Source organism: Schistocerca nitens, chromosome 4 (genome assembly GCF_023898315.1).
Source record: "Schistocerca nitens isolate TAMUIC-IGC-003100 chromosome 4, iqSchNite1.1, whole genome shotgun sequence".
NCBI lineage: Eukaryota > Metazoa > Arthropoda > Insecta > Orthoptera > Acrididae > Schistocerca > Schistocerca nitens.
The window spans coordinates 334,149,704-334,171,922 of NC_064617.1; the positions used below are offsets into that span (position 1 = coordinate 334,149,704).

General features: G+C 39.2%; 1 protein-coding gene across 1 annotated transcript in view; it reads left to right on the forward strand.

The window, feature by feature from the left end:
• LOC126252290 (uncharacterized) overlaps positions 1 to 22,219 on the forward strand; it is a 63,746-nt gene that overhangs the window by 22,215 nt on the left and 19,312 nt on the right. The window contains exon 4 of the mRNA XM_049953171.1: positions 17,466 to 17,670. Coding sequence (XP_049809128.1) covers positions 17,466 to 17,670 — 205 coding nt within the window. The remainder of the gene's footprint in view (positions 1 to 17,465; positions 17,671 to 22,219) is intronic.

Here is a 22,219-nt window from a genome sequence, read left to right on the forward strand (position 1 = left end):
ACAGGGCATTTTCCCTGATAGACTGAAATATGCTATTGTTATACCTTTGCATAAAAAGGGGGATAGATCTGATGTCAACAATTACCGTCCAATCTCCCTTCTAACAGCTTTATCCAAAAGTTTTGAGAAAGTAATGTATTCAAGAGTAGCTTCAGATATCTGTAAAAATGAAGTACTAACAAAATGTCAGTTTGGTTTCCAGAAAGGTTTTTTCAGCAGAAAATGCCATATATGCCTTCACCAATCAAATTGTGAATGATCTGAATAACCGAACACCACCCATTGGGATTTTTTGTGATCTCTCAAAGGCTTTTGATTGTGTAAATCATGAAATTCTGCTAGACAAGCTCAAATATTGTGGCATGAGTGGGACAGTGCACAAATGGTTCAATTCGTACCTAACTGGACGAGTGCAGAAAGTTGAAATAAGCAGTTCTCATAATATGCAAAGATCAGCACATTCCTCAAACTGGGGAACTATCAAGAATGGGGTTCCACAAGGGTCAGTCTTGGGTCCTTTGTTGTTCTTAATATATATTAATGACTTGCCATTCTATATTCATGAAGAGGCAAAGTTAGTTCTCTTTGCTGATGATACAAGTACAGTAATCACACCTGACAAACAAGAATTAACTGATGAAATTGTCAATACTGTCTTTCAGAAAATTACTAAGTGGTTCCTTGTAAACGGACTCTCACTGAATTTTGATAAGACACAGTACATATAGTTCCGTACAGTGAATGGTATGATGCCATTAATAAATATAGACCTTAATCAGAAGCATATAGCTAAGGTAGAATATTCCAAATTTTTAGGTGTGTCCATTGATGAGAGATTAAATTGGAAGAAACACATTGATGATCTGCTGAAACGTTTGAGTTCAGCTACTTATGCAATAAGGGTCATTGCGAATTTTGGTGATAAACATCTTAGTAAATTAGCTTACTACGCCTATTTTCACTCATTGCTTTCATATGGTATCATATTTTGGGGTAATTCATCACTGAGGAATAAAGTATTTATTGCACAAAAGCGTGTAATCAGAATAATAGGTGGAGTCCACCCAAGATCATCCTGCAGACATTTATTTAAGGATCTAGAGATATTCACAGTAGCTTCTCAGTATATATACTCTCTTATGAAATTTGTTATTAACAACCAAACCCAATTCAAAAGTAATAGCAATGTGCATAACTACAATACTAGGAGAAAGGATGATCTTCACTATTCAAGATTAAATCTAACTTTGGCACAGAAAGGAGTGAATTATACTGCCACTAAAGTCTTTGGTCACTTACCAAATAGTATCTAAAGTCTGGCAGATAACCAACAAGTATTTAAGAATAAATTAAAAGAATTTCTGAATGACAACTCCTTCTACTCCATAGAGGAATTTTTAGATATAAATTTAAAAAAATGTTAAAAAAACACAAAAAAATAAAAAAGTTGTTATATTAACTTAAGTATGTTGTTATATCTAAAAACAAAGATGATGTGACTTACCAAATGAAAGTGATGGCAGGTCGACAGACATATTTAAATATGTCTGCTTGTGTCTGTGTACGTGTGGATGGATATGTGTGTGTGTGTGCGAGTGTATACCCGTCCTTTTTTCCCCCTAGGCTAAGTCTTTCCGCTCCCGGGATTGGAATAACTCCTTACCCTCTCCCTTAAAACCCACATCCTTTCGTCTTTCCCTCTCCTTCCCTCTTTCCTGATGAGGCAACAGTTTGTTGCGAAAGCTTGAATTCTGTGTGTATGTTTGTGTTTGTTTGTGTGTCTGTCGACCTGCCAGCACTTTCATTTGGTAAGTCACATCATCTTTGTTTTTAGATATATTTTTCCTACGTGGAATGTTTCCCTCTATTATAAGTATGTTGTTAAATTAACTTAATTATGTCACATATTGGAAAATTTGACTCATTCCACATCATTACGAAATATCGTATTCATGATCCATGGAACTAGTATTAATCTAATCTAATCTAATCTAATGCCTGGTTCTTAAATCTCTGTCTTACCATTATATAATCTATCTGATACCTTCTAGTATTTCTAGGATTCTTCCATATGTACAACCTTCTTTTATGATTCTTGAACCAAGAGTTAGCTATGATTAAGTTATGCTCTGTACAAAAAAAAGGGAACAGGACATGAAAAGTGCATTGTTTGATTTTTCAGTTCCTTTATTTGAACAGTTCACATTTACATAAAAATTAACAGAACAATGACACAGTAAAATTATATTACAATGAAAATCAACACAAGGGAAATAATTCCTATAGAACACAGCAGGCTCACTGAACTGAAGGTTTCAGTGAGTGTGAAGTAATAAACTGTAAATGTCAAAAACAATATGCAGTGATTCCACACTTAAGCAAATTGTTTAAGGAATAAAATGTAAAGGATTCACAAATATGCCTTGTATGGAATTGTTTATTCTAAGTGTGCATTATATCACTACAGATGAGATGCTGGGATAAGCCACAAAGCCACAATGGCAACACCATAAGGTTTCACAGATGAGTGTACCACTTATACACATATGTATATGATCATGATGATAATGCAGGAGGCAATTCAAAAAAAACTTAGACATGCACATGGTAGTATATGGCAATCAGGTGACATGTGGCACACAACCCACTAGGATTGTTAGTAAGAATTCATTGATGTGGAAGTAGCCTACCGATCCTGTGAAACTGCTGGTATGGCATGAAAACATCACTATCAAATTAGCCTGTATGAAGAAAAATTTAATGCTCCACCACTAATGCTCAGTAAGGTTAGCTGATGCCAGCAGTTATTGTTCAGTAGAAGTGTACAGTACAGACTCACCAGTGTCATCCTCTCAACACTCATACATGACCAGAATACCATTACTACACCTCATGGTAAGTCCCTTCTTCAAGTTCACATAGTAGAATCAACATTCAGTATAAAACACTATCTCACTTGGGCAAGCGCATCAGTCATTCAGCACTGGCATGGGGAATGCTAGTCAGGGAGCTCTTTCTGTTTCATACTTCTCTCAATAAAAACCCCAGAACTGCAGCAAACCAGTGCATGGCAGAGAGATATTCCACTACTTAGGTTCACTTTGCTCATAGCCAATTCACATGTCATCTGCTGTAGTATGTTGTTGAAGCAGATGGGTGGTGTGTGCTCATGCACTGCCATGTGTTGCTGGAAAGTTAAACTTCACAGAATTCACAAGAGAGAGTTAACAGACAGCAACCTGCCTAGATAACATTCTGAGGAATTATTCATTTGATGAGACAAATAAATTTTGCATTGATTCAGGTATTTCATATCATTCTGCAGTCTTTGTATCCACCAAAATAAATCAACCAGCCATTAGAAAAATGTGCATCAAATGATGCTTCAGTAAGGTAAATATAAACTTGTTTTATTTTTAAACTTGAAGAAGTGAGCTAAGCAATGTATCATTGTACTATAAGTTCTAAAAATTGTGACGATTTCTTGGAAGTTTTTTTGCATATTTCCAATGAAATATTTCTCCCTACAGTCTCCCACAAAAAAGAGACAAGCAACCTGAAATGAATGATAGCTGGTATAAAATAGTCAAGTGCCTGGAAAAGACAGTTAGATAATGAGCTGAAAGGTAATACAAAGGTACGAAACTGTTTTTAGAAGTGTGGTAAAGGCAGAAAAAGCAATACGACACAAAAAATTCATTCTGAACCACACAAATAAATCAAAGGTAGTAAGGTAAGTAATAAAATCTGGACTTATGGTCATTGTCGGCAGTCCACAGATCTCCAAAATTAATATAGGTGACAAATCTACCATCAGAAATATGAGAACATTTTAATAATGACTTCTTTTTATAAATGTATCAAAATCATATGTAATTGGTTACAGAGACAATGCCCAACCATTAAGTTTCAAACAGGGTAACAGGGAGTTTCTAATTAAATTTCAATGAATTACACCTAAAGTAGTATTTTCCATTAAAAATAAAAATTCTGCTGGATTGGGCGAAATACCCACTAGCATAATTAAACAGCTTCTGGTATAATATCAGAACCCCTACCTGAAATAATGAACCAGTCATTTGAAGGAGGGTGTTTCCCAGATGCTCTACACATCTAAAGTATGCAGTAGCATAGCCATTCTTCAAAAAAGACTGAACAGAAGTTGTAGGAAACTACTGACTAGTAAATCTTTTCCCAGTATTCTCAAAACTATTTGGAAAAGCTAAAATCCTTATCCAGAATTTCATAGTAAAATCTAAAATTCCAGAAAGTGAAGAGTGCAATATGGGCCATCAATAAATGTTGAGGAAATTTGCTTATCTCTGGACAAATCCCAAAAAGTCACAGGAATTTTCTGAGACTTTATGAAAGCTCTGAGAGCAACTTCCTAAATTAGGAAGATGCAGAATAAAAGGTAGTGCTTTGAAATGGTTCAAATCATATTTAACAGATAGAAATCATAAGGTAATTGTAACATAAGGTACAGGAAATTGTTTCTCAGAATGAAAAATGATTTCACAGGGAGTCCCACAAGGTTCCATTTTAGGCCCAATCCAGTTTTTATTTTATATAAATGATTTATTTCTTAATATAACATTGCACTTAGTTTTATTTGCAGATGATACATCTGTACTCAATAAAAGTGAGGCCACAGAACAAATTCCCCAAACAGTAATTGACACCTTAACTAGTTCTCCAGTTCTTCTTCTTCTTCTAAAATGCCTTCATTTTTCCACAGAAATCTATCCATGATGGTTTCAGTTCATGGTTTGTTTACAAACTAATAATTCTCAACAAGTGTTCTGAATGCAGATCCACCCTGTACCATGTCAACTGTTAGGCCAATTTCCTGATGTCTTTCAGTTTCAAACAGCCAATGTTTCTTAACTTTCATTGAGATGACAAGACGGAGAATTCTTTTATCAGGCTGTCATCATCCATTCTAAGAATGAGGCTGTAAAATTTTAATCATCTCTTGCAGAAAGTGTCAGAAATTTTCTCAGTACTGGTGTAATTCCTTTTGTTTTTCCAAATTCTTCCTATGTAGCCTGGGCCAAAAACTTCCCTTAAAAATTTTCCTCCTTGTTTTTGTGTGTCTTGGATGAGCAATCCACCTCTGCTCATTTAAGTTTTTCATGCACTTAATGTTCATGGTTTTGTTAATTTATTGTAGTGTCATAGATTTGTGTTCCAAGATATTAATCTTTCATTATATCTGTCCCAGGTGGTTTTGTAGGCATTAAGCAATTTAGAGATCCCCATTTATTAGCTTAATGATTTAATACTAATTATTGTATAATTTTTCCTATGTATCTGAATTTAGGTTACCTGATGTATTTTGCCAAATTGAGTTTCTATAAATTGTCCATCATCCCACACACTGAGTTTTTATGTATTTTCAGTTATGACTGAAATTTCATTAAGTTTTTCTTAGGAATAAGTAACTGTTTCTTCTATTGTTGGACAGACTGAACCATAAGGATCAAACATTGCAAAACAGTTTTACTAGGTGTGTTTGAAAAGTTTGGTAAATGGTTTCAGAAAATAAAGGAAACAAGGGTTACAAAAAAATGTCTTTACTAGCCTTAATCGCAATTGCCATTAGTGAGAACATACCTCTGACATTGGTTGTATGAGTGTCAGAAATTCTCAACAAATACTTCTTGTGGCATCATTCACAGCACTGTGGCCATGCATTGTTGGATATCTGCAACTTTGTAAAGTGTAAGCCTTTTGGAGGTAATTTAATACAGGGAAACAAAAAGAAGTCTGCCTGTGCCAAATCTGGAAAAGAAAGAGGTTGTTGTAGAACAGTCACCTTGCATTGAGTGAAAAACTTGGGCACAAGGACAAGGTGTGGATGAGCATTGTTGTGTGGGAAATTCAACTGACTACTCCAGAAGAGTTCTGGCTGAACTTACCGGATCCATTGCAGCAGCTATTTCAAAACTCCTTCATAAACTTCGTTTTTGACAGTTTCATCATTTGGTAGATATTCATTGTTATCAAAAAAGGCAATCAGCATCATTTTAATCTTGGATTTTGCTAGTGTACTTTTTTTGGGAGGTGGGGAAGATGATGAACAGCATACCATTCACTGTCGTTTGGTCTGTGGATGGTACTGGTAGTTGCCAGACCTCATTTCTGATATTGATGGTTTCCCAAAACTGTGGATTCTAGTCAGAAATTTTATTAACATCTGCAGTTGTTTCTATCCAAGGTTACTCATCTGTCAGTGTTTGTGGTGCAAACTGAGCACAAATCATCTACTTTTTCAAATGTTCGTGAACAATTGTGTTTATACTGCTTTTGCTCATCTTCAGTTCCTCTGCTGTCATTCTCAAAGAGAGCCACCAACTATCTGCAAGCATCTGTCACACCTTCGGTATTGTCTGAGTTTGTGCATGTAGACAGTCAGCCCAAATGCAATTCATCCTTGACACCTTCCTTTCCATCTCTAAAGCATTTAAACCACTCAGACTCACACTTTTTACTCATTGGTTCAACATCATACACTGGTACTTTGAGTCTCTGTTGCCATTTTCCCTAATTTGAAGACAGCATCATGTTGTTCCATTTTGCACTTCATTTAGCACTGAGACAAGTTCTCACTGTCTCTGTTAGCTTGGTTGCAGTGTGTACCACTGCTTCACTTTGGTGATTTACTTGATTTTTTTTGGGGGGGGGGGGGGGAGGGGGGGAGGACACTTTTTGACATGTCTCTCAATATGCTTATGTGCTTGTGTGTCATACTAACCAGACCTGTTTTTGACATATGGGACCATTCATCAAACTTTTCAGATGCACATTGTATTTTCACATAGTCTGCCAATATTAATCCTATTTACTTCTTTTACTCACACCCTGATTACTTATTCCAGTACAAGATAGGACAATGGAGAGAATTCTGTTTTAATATAAGAAATTTTGAATATTTTGCATGTGAATTTAGTTTTTGAGGTGGCATTAAGTCCATTTTATTTGATCAGTTCTCTCTCTTTTTCACTTCTTTGAATGCTTCTAATATGATGATCAGTTTATGTCTATCAAATCGTATACCTTTTGGAGTCTACAAAGATGATCGCTATTCATTTGCCTTTTCAGATTTGTAAGTTGGTTGTGAGACTGAGAATTTATTATGCACAGGATCTATCTTTCATAAGTCCTGCCTGATATTCAGCAGTTAAATGATCTGTCTGTGCTTCATATTTCTTGAGTAAGACTTTTGACATAATTTCTTAAGTGAATGGTGGCAAGGAAATCATTTGTAATTATTCAGTCTGTTTTGATCAGCTTTCTGATGTAAAAGCATGGATTAGAATACATTTGCAGTCATTGTTTTTTTTCCTGACATTGATTATCTAGAAGAATCACAGGAATTTCCTGTATGAGGCTTTTATCACCTATTTTCCATGTTATGGCTGTTGTGCCATCTTGCCCTGGAGCTTTATTATTTTTGAGTTTAAGTATCATGAAGGTATTGAAGCTAGATTTGGTTCAGGCTTTGAAAAGGTACGTTGGTTGTTGGGTGATTTACGGTTTAAAAGAACTTTGAAAAAATTTGCTACAAATTTTCATTTTCTTCATGGTTTGTTTCTAAATCCCATTCACATATTTAACAAAAAAGCTGGGTGCCTGATAGCAGGACATGTTTTCCCCCCCATATGAGCTCATTGTGTGTGTGTATATTTTTTTCCAATTTCTGTCAGTTTGTTGTGATCATAATGGCAGTGTTTTGGATCCAACGCCCTGGTAGGCATTCCAGTTTTGCCAGCTCTGAACCTTAATTCTATGATTTTATCACATGCACCATTTACATTTTCCCAGAGGCATGCTAATGCTCTGACATGTTTTCAAGAGTGTACATTCACTTTTCATCTGGGCACATCAATGCTTTAGGAAGCTTTCAAGAGTGTATCTTTAAGATCTGAGCAGTTGGAAGCATTATGATTGTGGATATTACAAGAAAAATGTCAGAATTTTGTTTAAAAAATTCCAGCTTGATCAGTGGGTTTCAGCTCATTCTAGATTTGGGACTGTTAGGTTGAAATTTCACTTTAATTGGAGACAAGTAGTGATCACAATCCATTATTCCTTTTTTGATCTTGACATTAATTTTTTGTGATTATTCTTGTAAATGGCCACATCACCTATTTGAACTTGTCTTAAATGAAAGTTTGTTGACCATTTTTTGAAAAAAAAAATGTTAACATAAGGAAATGAATTTAGGTTAATGTTAAATGGAAGGTTTAATATTCCTGCTCTCTTTAAGATGTAAAAATTATAGCAAAGTTCTAATTATAGATTACATTTTCCTCAATAACTAAATGAGGATTTTTTTGCAAATTTTAGAAGTTTAAAACCAGGAAACATTACATTTGTAATGGATACTTATCTTGAAGAATTTGAGGGTGATGTTCATTATCATTCAAGTTTGTTTGCTGCAGATGTCCTGGTTCCATTGCTTTTTTGGATAATGCTGAAATCTTTAGCAATACACTTTGAAATAAAAACATCCAACACAGAGACACCAATAATTTTTTTCATTTATTCATTCTAACTGGCTGCAACTCCAGAACAACCTGAACTGACTCACACTTGAACTGCCATTAACAACTAACATGAACTGACAACTAATTACTTTGGCCCAACACTGGCACTTATATGTGAAAGTAACAATTCATGGTATTTGCAATGTTGTAACAATTAATAGTGTAGGTAATTTCCAATGGAGAAAACTTAAACAAAATTATTTGTGTCTACATACATACTTCACAAATGTGGTTTCATAAAATGTAGAGTATTCAAATTTTAAATTTTGCATGATGAATATTTTTAACAATCAATATTATGACATGTAAGTTTTCATTTAAAATAAGTTAACACTCCACTTGTTCATAATAGTGGAAACTCTAATGCTAAATTTTCATTATTTTATACAAAATACAGTGTTCCATCCTTTACCGGAAACTAGTAACTAAAACTGGCGTAGATTATGAAAACCAGTGAATTCATCATTTAATAATTTTGTATAGAATTACCATCTTTTAAATCTAACCATGTAGAGGAGGTGTTGAGTCACAGAAAGGGAAAATGACAAGACTGCTATACATTTTAGCTTTAAGCCAAAAGGCCTTCTTCTGAAGTAGAAAACACATACACATTCACACAAGCACAATTCACACACACATGACCAATGTATCTGGCCACATTGGCTAGATGCAGTCCATCCACAGATTGAGACTGGCCACAGCAGCCGGAGACAATGGTCATGTATGTGTTAGTTGTGCTTGTGTGAATTGTTTGTGTTTTCCACTCCAGAAGAAAGCCTTTGGCTGAAAGCTAAAATGTGTGGCAGTCTTTTCATTGTGCCTGTCTGTGACTCAGCGTTTCCATATAGCCAACAGCAATCTATCCTTTCTGTAATATTGTTGTTATTCCATCCTGGACTTGTTTGATTCTGCTTATTCTTTTAAGTCTGATCATTACTCTTCATGACACTGTACAATGACTGGTATACAATGAAAACCAGTCCATGGTCTTACATGTCTTTTTACATAGTGAAATTTCCAATGTATTGAGAGGTATATTAAAATAATGTACTGTGTGTTACATTTAGTGACTCTCAGTCTGTTGTGTTACATAGATATCACAAAATCAAATTGATCTTTTATCTTATTTGTTGGTTCTTTTGTGAGCAGGTTCTGTATTTCTTTTCTTTGCTGTTTTGTGCATTGAAGTCTCTGTTGAAATTCCTGGACACTTCTGACCTAAGCCATTTTGCACAAAAGAACAACATCAAAATTTTGATGTGACACAATGGGACTTAAGCTGTAGTTTCTCCTGATAATTCACAGAAATTCTCTACTCTTATTGGGTCTTTTTTTTGTAAATATTTAAAGGTATTTTAAATTCTATAATTTCCTGATTCAAAGTGGTTTTCATTGAAACATCTTGTTTCTTGTACTATTACAATTTGGATGTTGAGTTCATCTAATGTATTTGCTAGTTGCATCAAGTTTGCCAGTCTTGAGAAGCCTATTGGCCCCAGAGATTGTACACTAATGAATTCCATGCCTCAACAGCCATCCACTTAAAATGGGCATGATTTCATCTAATACTCTTCCATCTCATTAGAAAAAGCCTAGTAGTTTGTAAAGCTAAATAATTTAGTTTATGTATAAAATATTTTTCCATCCTACTCAACTTGATCTATAGGTGTTCAGTGGAATGCGCCTAACTACTGCAAATGTATTAATTGAGGGCAAGTATGGACATTATATTGCATTAAATGTTGGTTAGAGCAGCATCATACTCTAATAGACACTGGAAACAGTAAGTTCTTGCCATCCTCTTATCTTTAAATGGCACACCCAGCCAGTTGTGGAAGCACCTAAGGTTTAATCTCAAATTTGAAATAGAGACCAATATGATTCACAGCCACAGAGCAATATCAAAGTTGCAAAATCTTGTTAAATGCCAAAAAAATTTCAAATGTTTGTGAAAGACTTAGTCCCAGGTCTTCTGATTTATAGTCACCAAACACACATACACACACACACACACACACACACACACACACACACACACACACTGTACAAAGTTGATCAAAACAATAAATGTCCATAACTGATAGAATTCTCTAAAGCGAATGCTGAAAGTCAAGATTACTACATAAAGATGCTGACTTCTGATCTAAGGAGACAAAAAGGGTACTGGGAAGGTACAGTCTAACAGTTCTGCCTCATTCCACGTTTTTTATGCACACCCTCTAGTGACCCACTGTATCATGTCAGAGACATATAATCAAATTACATTACAGTTTACAAATTGTGAAGTGTACTGTGTTTTGTACAAAAATTGTCTGTGGAGAATGACCACACCACCTTTTGCCATTCTCAAAAACAATTAAAAGGTGTTAGGAGCAACAAGTAACAATCAGTTTCTGAGCAGTCAAGAATGACATAATGTAGTAACCAAGTAATACATCAAATTGATTGAAGTAACATAAATATGGCTTTATTCACAAACCTCTGAACAATAGTGGAAATAAGGCTCTCATATTTCCACATGTAACAAGACAAGAGAATGATACAGAAGGTGTAACATGTGATACACAGAACAATTGATGTGAGTGGTACAAACTAAAAGAACACAGTGAGTGTGAGTCAGCACTGCTTCGTTCACATATAGGTGTGAGTTACTGGCAGAAGGTGTGGTGGAGACCGTGCCATGTGCACACTTCTTACATACAGCCTCTAGTGGCTCGCCTGTGTTGATACAGTTGGCGGTTGATTTAAGTACACACATGCAGTGACACTTCACTCGGCATACTCACACCCACAAGCACTAGTAGCAGGATACAGCACACCTCTCCTCTCAGAGAAAACATCCTTCAGATTTGGAGTGGCAGCAGCTGGTGGCGATGGCAGGAGCAGGACGATGTGCCGGGCAGGCACCAGAGCATATGGCCAGAATGTGTAGAGAAGCCAGCATGCCTGAGGGTGGTAGGCCCATGCAGCACCCAACAACAACAGCACTGAGGGTGGGTGGAGGGGGGGGGGGTGGGAGGCGCCCTCACCATCCTTGCTTCGTCATCTGCAGATGAGACCGGGCTCTGAACCAACTGGCACCAATGGTTGAGGTGATGATGGTGAGAGGGCCATGGAGCCAGCCTGATGGGCACTGTAAGCTGCGACACTGGACCCGAGGCCAGAGAGGGACCAGTTCCAGGCACTGGGAAGCTGGAACCCCAGGGCACCACACATGGAGAAGGCAGCCAATGGTACAGAGGCATCTCCACTGCAGGTGACAAGCAGTTCAAAGCGAAGGGTGGCGGTGCGGGCTGCAGCAATTGGGGCCACACCCATGAAATGGTAGCTTCTGGCAGTGAGCAGAGGTGCAGCTTATCAAAGTGATGTGCCACCAACCCGTTGGCCATGCAGACATCACAAAGATGGCGTTTCCAGTGGTGGACTACAGTGGCCAGTATCCATATGGACCAGTGTCCAAATTCTTGTGCCCACACCAGGGATCCCGGTACAAAGCAGCTGCATTAACCTGGCTGCCACAGGTGTACTGCAGGCCGCAAAAGGTGGAGGAGCATGCTTCACTGCTGGCAATGAAGTAACTAAGCTGGGCTCTGCTCCCCCATAGGCATGAAGCAATAGGACCTGATAAAATTGAGAAGGGCATCATCTGGTGAAGAATCCACAACAAGCCTTTTCATTTGGGACTTAAACGCACTCACTAGTCATTCCACCTCACCATTCTATTGACGGTGGAATAGTGAAGCTGTAACACAATGAAGCTGTGACAGCAACAAAATAATTGAAAGATGTGAGAAACAAACTAAGGTACCAGGCAATCTCTTAAAAGAAAAAGCTCTCAAAAGTGTATGAATTGTGATCCCAGGCAATATTTATGCATACCGGAGACTGTAAAGAAACTGGGAAAGTGTATCCACATCTAAGAGCCAATAGGAGTTCAAGAAAGAAACTGTAAAGTCTACATGAATGTGTTCCAGTATCTGCCATGGAGTGGGCCAGGGGGACAGAGACACCCTGGGAGCTGCCTGTTGTTGGGCACGTTGCTCACAAGTCATGACAAAACAGACAATTTTGCCATCAATACCTGGCCAAAAAACATGTCTCCTAGCTAACAATTTAGTGTGTGAAACTTCCCAGTGGCCTTGGTGGAGAAGATGTAGAACCTCACACAGTAACAATGTGGGAATGATTACTCTGGGAGAGAGGTCTTCCATGGACAACAGAAAACACCATTAAAAACAGAGGGGCAATACCACAAGGAAAAATAGTTTCTTAGGGGGCTGAAGCCTGACCAGGTGTTTTATCTGGCCAGCCCTACCGAACAAAGTGAACCACCTGGCAGAAAACTAGGTCAGCTGCAACTGCAGTGGCTACATGCAAGCTTGTAATTGGGAAACCCTCGACTGCATTCTGTGTTTCAGTATCAAGATGGAAGCAAAGCAATTCTTCACAATCAAAGTCAGGATCAGGACCCACAGGAAGGTAGAACAAGGCATCTGCATTATCAGGTTTAGATGTAAAACTTACTGACAGATTAAAACTGTGTGCTGGACTGAGACTCGAACTCAGGACCTTTGCCTTTCACGGACAAGTGCTCTACCATCTGAACTACCCAAGCACAACTCACGACCCACCCTCGCAGCCTTAATTCCACCAGTACCTCGTCTCCTACCTTCCAAACTTCACGGAAGCTCTTCTGCAAACCTTGCAGAACTAGCACTCCTGGAAGAAAGGATATTGCAGAGACATGGCTTAGCCACAGCCTGGGATTTGTTTCCAGAATGAAATTTTCACTCTGCAGTGGAGTGTGTGCTGATATGAAACTTCCTGGCAGAGAGCTTCTGTGAAGTTTGGAAGGTAGGAGATGAGGTATTGGCGGAATTAAGGCTGTGAGGGCAGGTCATGAGTTGTGCTTGGGTAGCTCAGATGGCAGAGCACTTACCCACAAAACATTAAGATCCCAAGTTTGAGTCTCAGTCCGGCACACAGTTTTAATCTGCCAGGAAGAATCATATCATCGCACACTCCACTGCAGAGTGAAAATTTCATTATAGAAACATCCCCCAGTCTGTGGCTAAGCCATGTCTCTGCAGTATCCTTTCTTCCAGGAGTGCTAGTTCTGCAAGGTTCGCAGGAGAGCTTCTGTGAGGTTTGGAAGGTAGGAGATGAGGTACTGGTGGAATTAAGGCTGTGACGGCAGGCTGGGAGTCTTACTTGGGTAGCTCAGATAGTAGAGCACCTGCCTGCGAAAAGCAAAGGTCCCGAGTTTCAGTCTTGGTCTAGTACACAGTTTTAATCTGCCAGGAAGTTTCATATCAGCACACACTCTGCTGCAGATCAAAAATTTCATTCAGGTTTAGATGTAGGTCAAAAATAGATTTTGTAACTGTAATGTGACAAGAACAGTGTCCAGTGCTGTAGGTTGTATGCAGCCTTGTGAGGCAAGAAAGGGTGAGAGTTAAACAAGGCTTATGGCCTATAATAAAGTGAAACTTGGAGCCACACAAAAAAATGTAAAATTTATGGCAAGAGCCTCTTTCTCCACCTGAGAGTACTGTTGCTGGGCTGGAGTGAGAGATTTGTAGGTGAAAGCAACAGGTCATTCAGAGCCATCGGCATATTGGTGTGCTAGGACCATGCCGAGTTCATATTGTGAGGCATCACTCGCCAAAACTATATGCTGGTCCAGAGAGAATGTAGCTAAATAGGCTGCCAAGAGTAGTTTGGGTTTCAACATTCAAAAAACACTTTTTCAGTCCAGGATCCAGCAAAAAGGTACATTCTTGTGTAACAATGCATGCAACATGTGGTCAAATGTGGCTGCCCCCATCATGAATTTGTGGTACTACACTATCTTCCCTAGGAAGGCCTGAAGTTCCTTTGTGGATGAAGGGCGAGTTGTAGATGGAACAGGAGAGTTGTGATCTGGCAGAGGGGGGACCCCATCCTGCATGACCTTGAACCCCAAGTAAACAACAAAAGGTTGAAAAAATTGAGATTTCACGAAATTGCACTGTAAGCCTGAGGACTGAAAGACAGAAAACAAGCTGTGAAAATTGTTCAAGTAATCCACCATGAAGGAGTCCATGATAACAATATCATCCAGATAATTAATGAAACCTAGGACAAGCATAGTCAACTGCTCTAAAAATCATTGAAAAATATCAAGGGCAGTAACCGCATGAAAAGCATAGTTTAGTAGTACTGCTTTAGTGATACTTGTTTCTAAAATTGTACCAACATGTTGTTAGCACTTCTCTTAATGCAATTCCACCAAATAAAATTAAGTGAAAACTGATTTCTATTGGTCAAAAACATGTTTTCTTTATCATAACTGATAGTTGGGCTTCTATGACTATGTTTTGTACACTTTGCATTTGATACCATTTTATTCTGTTTATTCACAGTTCCAACAATATATTGCTTCATTCTGAAAGTCAGACATTGACAAAAAGGAAGGTAATAAAAAAACAGAATGAAAGAAAGAGAATATCAACCACAACCTCCAATGTCTGAAAGATATAAAGATATAAACAAGGAAAAACAGCGATACTTATCAACTGTTTTAACAAAAATCTGATATCATGGACAGTATTACAAAATGTGGAGGGAATCAATGATGATTGTTGTACTGAAATTTGGGAAAGATCATACTAGCCCAAATAATTACTGGAGTGTTGCCTTCACTGGTGAAAAGGAAAGATTAGTAGAAGATCAACAGCTCTTTAATGTGTGTTTTGCACATTTCAGGAATGGATAGGCTACTGAAGAAAGAGAGCATATAAATGTTCAGGACTGGGGTGTTCAAGCCTTTTAAATGTGGGGTCTACTGAATATAATGTGTTATTTTTTAGTTTTATTTCAGAAATTAATTATTTCAGGAAGCTTCATATTGCGTGAAATATTACTATTTTGTAACTTTTTTAAAAATTTGTAATGTACACTCCTGGAAATTGAAATAAGAACACCGTGAATTCATTGTCCCAGGAAGGGGAAACTTTATTGACACATTCCTGGGGTCAGATACATCACATGATCACACTGACAGAACCACAGGCACATAGACACAGGCAACAGAGCATGCACAATGTCGACACTAGTACAGTGTATATCCACCTTTAGCAGCAATGCAGGCTGCTATTCTCCCATGGAGACGATCGTAGAGATGCTGGATGTAGTCCTGTGGAACGGCTTGCCATGCCATTTCCACCTGGCGCCTCAGTTGGACCAGCGTTTGTGCTGAACGTGCAGACCGCGTGAGACGACGCTTCATCCAGTCCCAAACATGCTCAATGGGGGACAGATCCGGAGATCTTGCTGGCCAGGGTAGTTGACTTACACCTTCTGGAGCACGTTGGGTGGCACGGGATACATGCGGACGTGAATTGTCCTGTTGGAACAGCAAGTTCCCTTGCCGGTCTAGGAATGGTAGAACGATGGGTTCGATGACGGTTTGGATGTACCGTGCACTATTCAGTGTCCCCTCGACGATCACCAGTGGTGTACGGCCAGTGTAGGAGATCGCTCCCCACACCATGATGCCAGGTGTTGGCCCTGTGTGCCTCGGTCGTATGCAGTCCTGATTGTGGTGCTCACCTGCACGGCGCCAAACACGCATACGACCATCATTGGCACCAAGGCAGAAGTGACTCTCATCCCTGAAGATGACACGTCTCCATTCGTCCCTCCATTCACGCCTGTCGTGACACCACTGGAGGCGGGCTGCACGATGTTGGGGCGTGAGCGGAAGACGGCCTAACGGTGTGCGGGACCGTAGCCCAGCTTCATGGAGACGGTTGCGAATGGTCCTCGCCGATACCCCAGGAGCAACAGTGTCCCTAATTTGCTGGGAAGTGGCGGTGCGATCCCCTACGGCTCTGCGTAGGATCCTACGGTCTTGGCGTGCATCCGTGCGTCGCTGCGGTCCGGTCCCAGGTCGACAGGCACGTGCACCTTCCGCCGACCACTGGCGACAACATCGATGTACTGTGGAGACCTCACACCCCACATGTTGAGCAATTCGGTGGTACGTCCACCCGGCCTCCCGCATGCCCACTATACGCCCTCGCTCAAAGTCCGTCAACTGCACATACGGTTCACGTCCACGCTGTCACGGCATGCTACCAGTGTTAAAGACTGCGATGGAGCTCCGTATGCCACGGCAAACTGGCTGACACTGACGGCGGCGGTGCACAAATGCTGCGCAGCTAGCGCCATTCGACGGCCAACACCGCGGTTCCTGGTGTGTCCGCTGTGCCGTGCGTGTGATCATTGCTTGTACAGCCCTCGCGCAGTGTCCGGAGCAAGTATGGTGGGTCTGACACACCGGTGTCAATGTGTTCTTTTTTCCATTTCCAGGAGTGTATTTTAAAAGTTTTAGTCTTTATAATGTTTTATAACAATTTATCTCAATAAACAGCAGCAATACTGTGCAATTCACAGCCTGACAAGAATTTGTATTTTGCTAGCAAAAAAGAACCTGGTGTATTACATAAAGTCCACATGTTTTCTGTGTTGCATTAATTGAACTTTTATGGACATCTTTTCTCTATCATTACTTCTTCTCATCTCGTATATTTCCTCTCCATCTCTAGTATCTCCAGTACTACTCTTTTCTTTCTTTCATATGTATTCAGTTTCTGAATTATGAATGTTTTCTTTCACAAGCTCTTAAAATACCTGTTTATTTATTAAAATTGCTGTTTCTTTTATCATTTTCAACATTTAGTTGAGTGTATTTTATTTATCTTGATTAACATATTGAGGTTAGCTTGAATTAATACTTCCCAATAAAGACTATAAAATGTAATTACTGGTAGCAATGTACAAATGAAATCAGATAATTTTAAATGTTTATCTGCTCAGAGATAATGACTTGCACAAAACCTCAACAATTTATGTGTTTCCCTTTTTCAGGATGAACATGGCCAGAGCATGCTCCATTTTGCTGCAGCGAGAGCACATGGACGTAATGGATTATTCCAGCTCCTGCAGGAGACTGGTTTGAATGCTGGCTATAGGGATGAATTGTATCGCACAGCACGAGATGTTGCAATCCAGGCTAATATTCCTGACAATATTCATGACATTGATAAGTGGGTCCTTCATCTTGCTGCAAATGGTACTACTGAACATTATTATACCTTCCTGTAAAGTAAACTGCATCAGCAAGCAACTATCACTACACTACTACACATTACTTTTACTTACAAAGAGTAAAATTAATACAATAAAATTAGTATGAAATCTGAAAGAAGCTATTAGATTCTCAGTTATACTTAATAGCTATTGTTTCTTCTATAGTACCTGCTCAGTTACCAATATAATTACATCATTATCAATGTCTATGTTCCACCAAACCTATCATACAGAAGAACCTTAAGGGACATGTAACAAGTCAAGGCATTCATTGACAAACATCATCAGTTGTCAAATCATTGCCTTTTTCATGTCAAATCATTGCCTTTTCCATGTCCTAGGAATTTTTTGTTCTTAGTTTGCCAGAGCTATCATTCTCCACAGGACAGAATTGTGGGATTTAAGGGAAACTGGGGTAACCAAAATGAGTATTACAGGACTGTTGCTGTTCATGACATATAGTGAATGACCCAATGGATAAGATGAGAAGCTCCGTGAAGCTGTTAATAAAATGTGTTTTTGAAAGAAGGAAAGTTGTGTTGCCAGAAAATTGTAGCAAAATGTACAGATACCTCCTAAAAATAGATGGCTGATGCAGGGAACAGCAATTCACACTTAAAATTAACAGATGTAATGTATTCCATCATTATCCAACCAAACAATCAGTGATCAATTCCTGAAAACAATAAAAACCATAAAACATCCTGCTGAGGACTAGTATTGTGGGCTACAGTGCACTTGCCTTGTCCAGGGATACGGACAAAGACCACAATGGCAGCAAAGGTGGAGAGAAAGGACTTCATTACAGTGGAGCTGGCAGATATGGCAACCTTCAAAAGGGAAGATTTGTCTCTGAAGTCTAGAAATACAACCAGTCTAAGGAAATAACATCCCTACAGAAAATCTTCTAGTCCTCCAGCTTGGGAGTTGAGGTAATGTGTGTGCAGCCCATCACTTTTAGAAAACCACAAAATGCACAATTTCTCAACAACTCAGAAATATACTGTCAAAAATATAAACAAAAACTGGCAAAGAAATGTGTTCCATGATTAGGAATGTGGAATATTCCAGGAATATCATCTAAAAGAGAAGTATTTCAAGAATTAGAATGGTATGACATGCACATAAAAACTCTCCCAGAAACTAAGAATAAGGAAAATGAACAGGGGAAAGATATTGGTATATGCATACCTAAAGTGGTATACCAAAAGAAGAACAAGACCAAGGAGGAGTATCCCTAGTAGTTAAAAAGAAGTACAAAAATGTATAAAATCCAGGGACCAAGCCAGTCACAGACTTTTGCAAATGGATATCGATGTAAGACATCATTTTTATGGTAACCATAGCAGCATGTGTCCCAATGCATGATGCTGCAGCTGCTGAGGAGGAAAATTTCTATTTTAATCTGACAACAACTTTGGAAAATGTTGGAAAAGAGGTGTTCATAACTGGTGACCTAAATGGCAGAGCAGGTTCCAAATTAAATGGCCCTCACAATTGGATGCACTGGAGAATCTATTTTCAATAATAATTGCAAAAGATTAATTCATTTATATGTCAACAACAGAAACTAAAAGTGTCTAATGGATGGGTTTCAAGCAAAGATATCCACAAATATCAATGGACACAACCAACATGTAACCTACAATCAACTATATTGTCATCAGACGGAGTACTGAACTGAAAGCGTCAGATGTTAAGAGTCAAGCATGGCTCAGAATTTGGCTCACATCACAAAAAGGAGTGACTGGCAGCTTAATTCCTTGCTTTGGAATGACAAAATTATGATGAGAATAATGGTCTCGCTGTACATTTCAGTCACATAGAACATCACCACATATGGCACTGAAATATGGGAGTTAACCAAAAGGGAGAAAAATAAATTGAAGTCCCTTGAATTGGTTTTTTGTAAAGAAATTGTCCCTTCACTGAATTAGAAAACATCATAAATTATGGGATACAAGAAATTATAGGAGAAAAAGACACTATTCTTGATGCCATAGATAGCAAAATATTGACTTGGTATGGCCACCTCCAACAAATGTCCAATAATCTATGGCCAAAAAGAATATATGAATGGACACCAGCTATGTGAAGAAAACATTGTAGACCACCTGGAAGATGGATGCAAGATGTTAAAGATGCAATGCATTCTATGGGCCTTCAGGAAGAACACTGGACAAATAGGAAACTGTGAAAGTTGAGAAGTAGAAGACAACAACCATCATAAAAAAGCTGTGTATGTGATGTCACTTACAGTGGAATGACAACAAAAAAACAAGTTCAAGGAAAAAAGAAGTTACACTGAGAGGCAATGGAAGTCTTCTAAGAAAACTTCACTAAAAAGCGGTTTTTGCCAGACTGGATTAATAAAGGAGATAGAGAAGAAAACACACACACACACACACACAAACACAAACACAAACACACACACACAGTTTATGAAATGACCATACCGGGAAATCAAACAAATTGAAGCCAATATGAAGCCCTGGGACAGAAAATATTAAAGGCATCTTGAAAATATGGATATAGATGCAGATGTCTATCATTTTTACAGAACATTTATACAGTCTTGACAAACAATTTAAATATTTGTAAGGTCTACATCATACCAGTCAGCTGAGGATTACTCTATTTAGCTACAATGTATCTGACTGGATTTAGTTCATAAAAGAATCAAAAGAAGCTAAATTTATATGATTTGGGTCATTTCTTCTATTTCCCATACATAGCAATTGTTATAACTTCAAGTTGAACAAATATATTTCAAGGAAGACGCAATACATGAAAGTTACAGATTAAGTAAACAGAGTAAGACGTGTGTACACTTTAACAGTCAATTCATAACTGAGTCTGAGTCTAGCGGCCACTGGCTGGCTGGCCGCTTAGGTGGCGCTGCTGCTGCATGGCTGGCAGACAGCGCCGCATGTAGAGGACGCGTGTAACTGCGTGGAGGCACTTTGAAAGATTGGTGAGTCACAACACTTTTCCCCGCTTTGAAGTTTTTGCACAGGTCTTGATGGAGGTGGCCTTTGGATTGATAACGTCCATAGGTGTTGTTTGACTGGCCGTAAAGTCTTCAGGAAGAGGCTTCCCATACAGACGGAAGTGTTCCCGATGATAACGGGTCGAGATGACAGGAGACGTGAGGGTCGAATCTGCTGGGGCCTCGTGCACCAATCTGCCCGTTGTGGCAAGTCTGGTTGTTATAACAGGAGACATGGGTGATGTGTCCGCATCCGTAGGAGAAGGAGGTGAGTAGAGTTGCTCTGACAGGTGATGGTCATCTGGTTCCTGCATGGGCACGTCTCCTGGTGGCGTTAGTTCTTGTGCTGGCACCAATATGATGGTGAGAGGACTGCGTTGTGAGTAATGAGAGATTCCAGTATCCCGACCATCAGGTAGAGCCGAAGGTGGTGTAGCAGCATCCAGAACAGGTGTTGCCAGCACACAAGTCTGAAGCTGGTCTGAATGACGCACTGCAACACCCTTGTCCATCTGGATTTCATACAGGCATTGGCCACGGTGTCGTAAGATGTGGCCAGGACTCCATTTTGGCCACCTGCCATATCCCCATACCCACACAAGGTCATCGGCGGTGAACCAGCCAAGCGAAGGCACCCGTGGCCATGAGGTGGAAGGCCGCAGAAGATGAAGTAGCATGCGGGGCTGTCAGCCATGTAAGAGCTCAGCCGGGCTGGGGTCGCCCATGAGGGTGAAACGGTAAGAAGCCAGAAATTGGAGAAGTGCATCATCAGTAGCAGAAGAAGTCAGGAGTCTCCTCATCTGAGCCTTAAATGTGCGACCAGTTGTTCAGCTTCAATGTTTGACTGTGAATGGAATGGAGGAGCCGTGACATGCATGATGCCATGACGGGCACAAAAATCCGCAAAATCAAAAGAGGCAAATTGCGGACCATTATCAGTAACAAGAGTAGAGGGAAGCCTTTCTGACATCCTGATAAGGCAATATGTCCTCTTTCTTGTAATTATGCATAATTTTTGGATGCTAGTGTACTTATAATGCTGTGTAGAACTCACACTGATGTAACAAAAATTATGGGATAGCAAATGCACATGTACACATGGTGGTAGTACTGTGAACACAAGGTATAAAAGGGCAGTGCATTATCAGAATTGTCATTTGTTATCAGGTGGTTCATGTGAAAAGGTTTCCAATGTGATTGTGGTCACAAAACAGGAATTAAAAGATTTTTAAATGCAGATTGATAGTTACAGCTGGACACATGGGACATCCCATTGCGGAAATTGTTAGCGAATTCAATATTCTGAGATCCTCAGTGTTAAGAGCGTGCCAAGGACACCACATTTCAGACATTATCTCACAGTATGGGCAACAGATTGGTTGACAGCCTTCACTTAACAACAGAGAGCAGTGGCATTTGCACGAGTTTTCAGTGTTAACAGACAAGCAACACTGCTTGAAATAACCACAGAACTCAATATGAGATACATCACAAATGTACCTGTTACAACAATGCAATGAAATTTGGTGTTAATGGGATATAG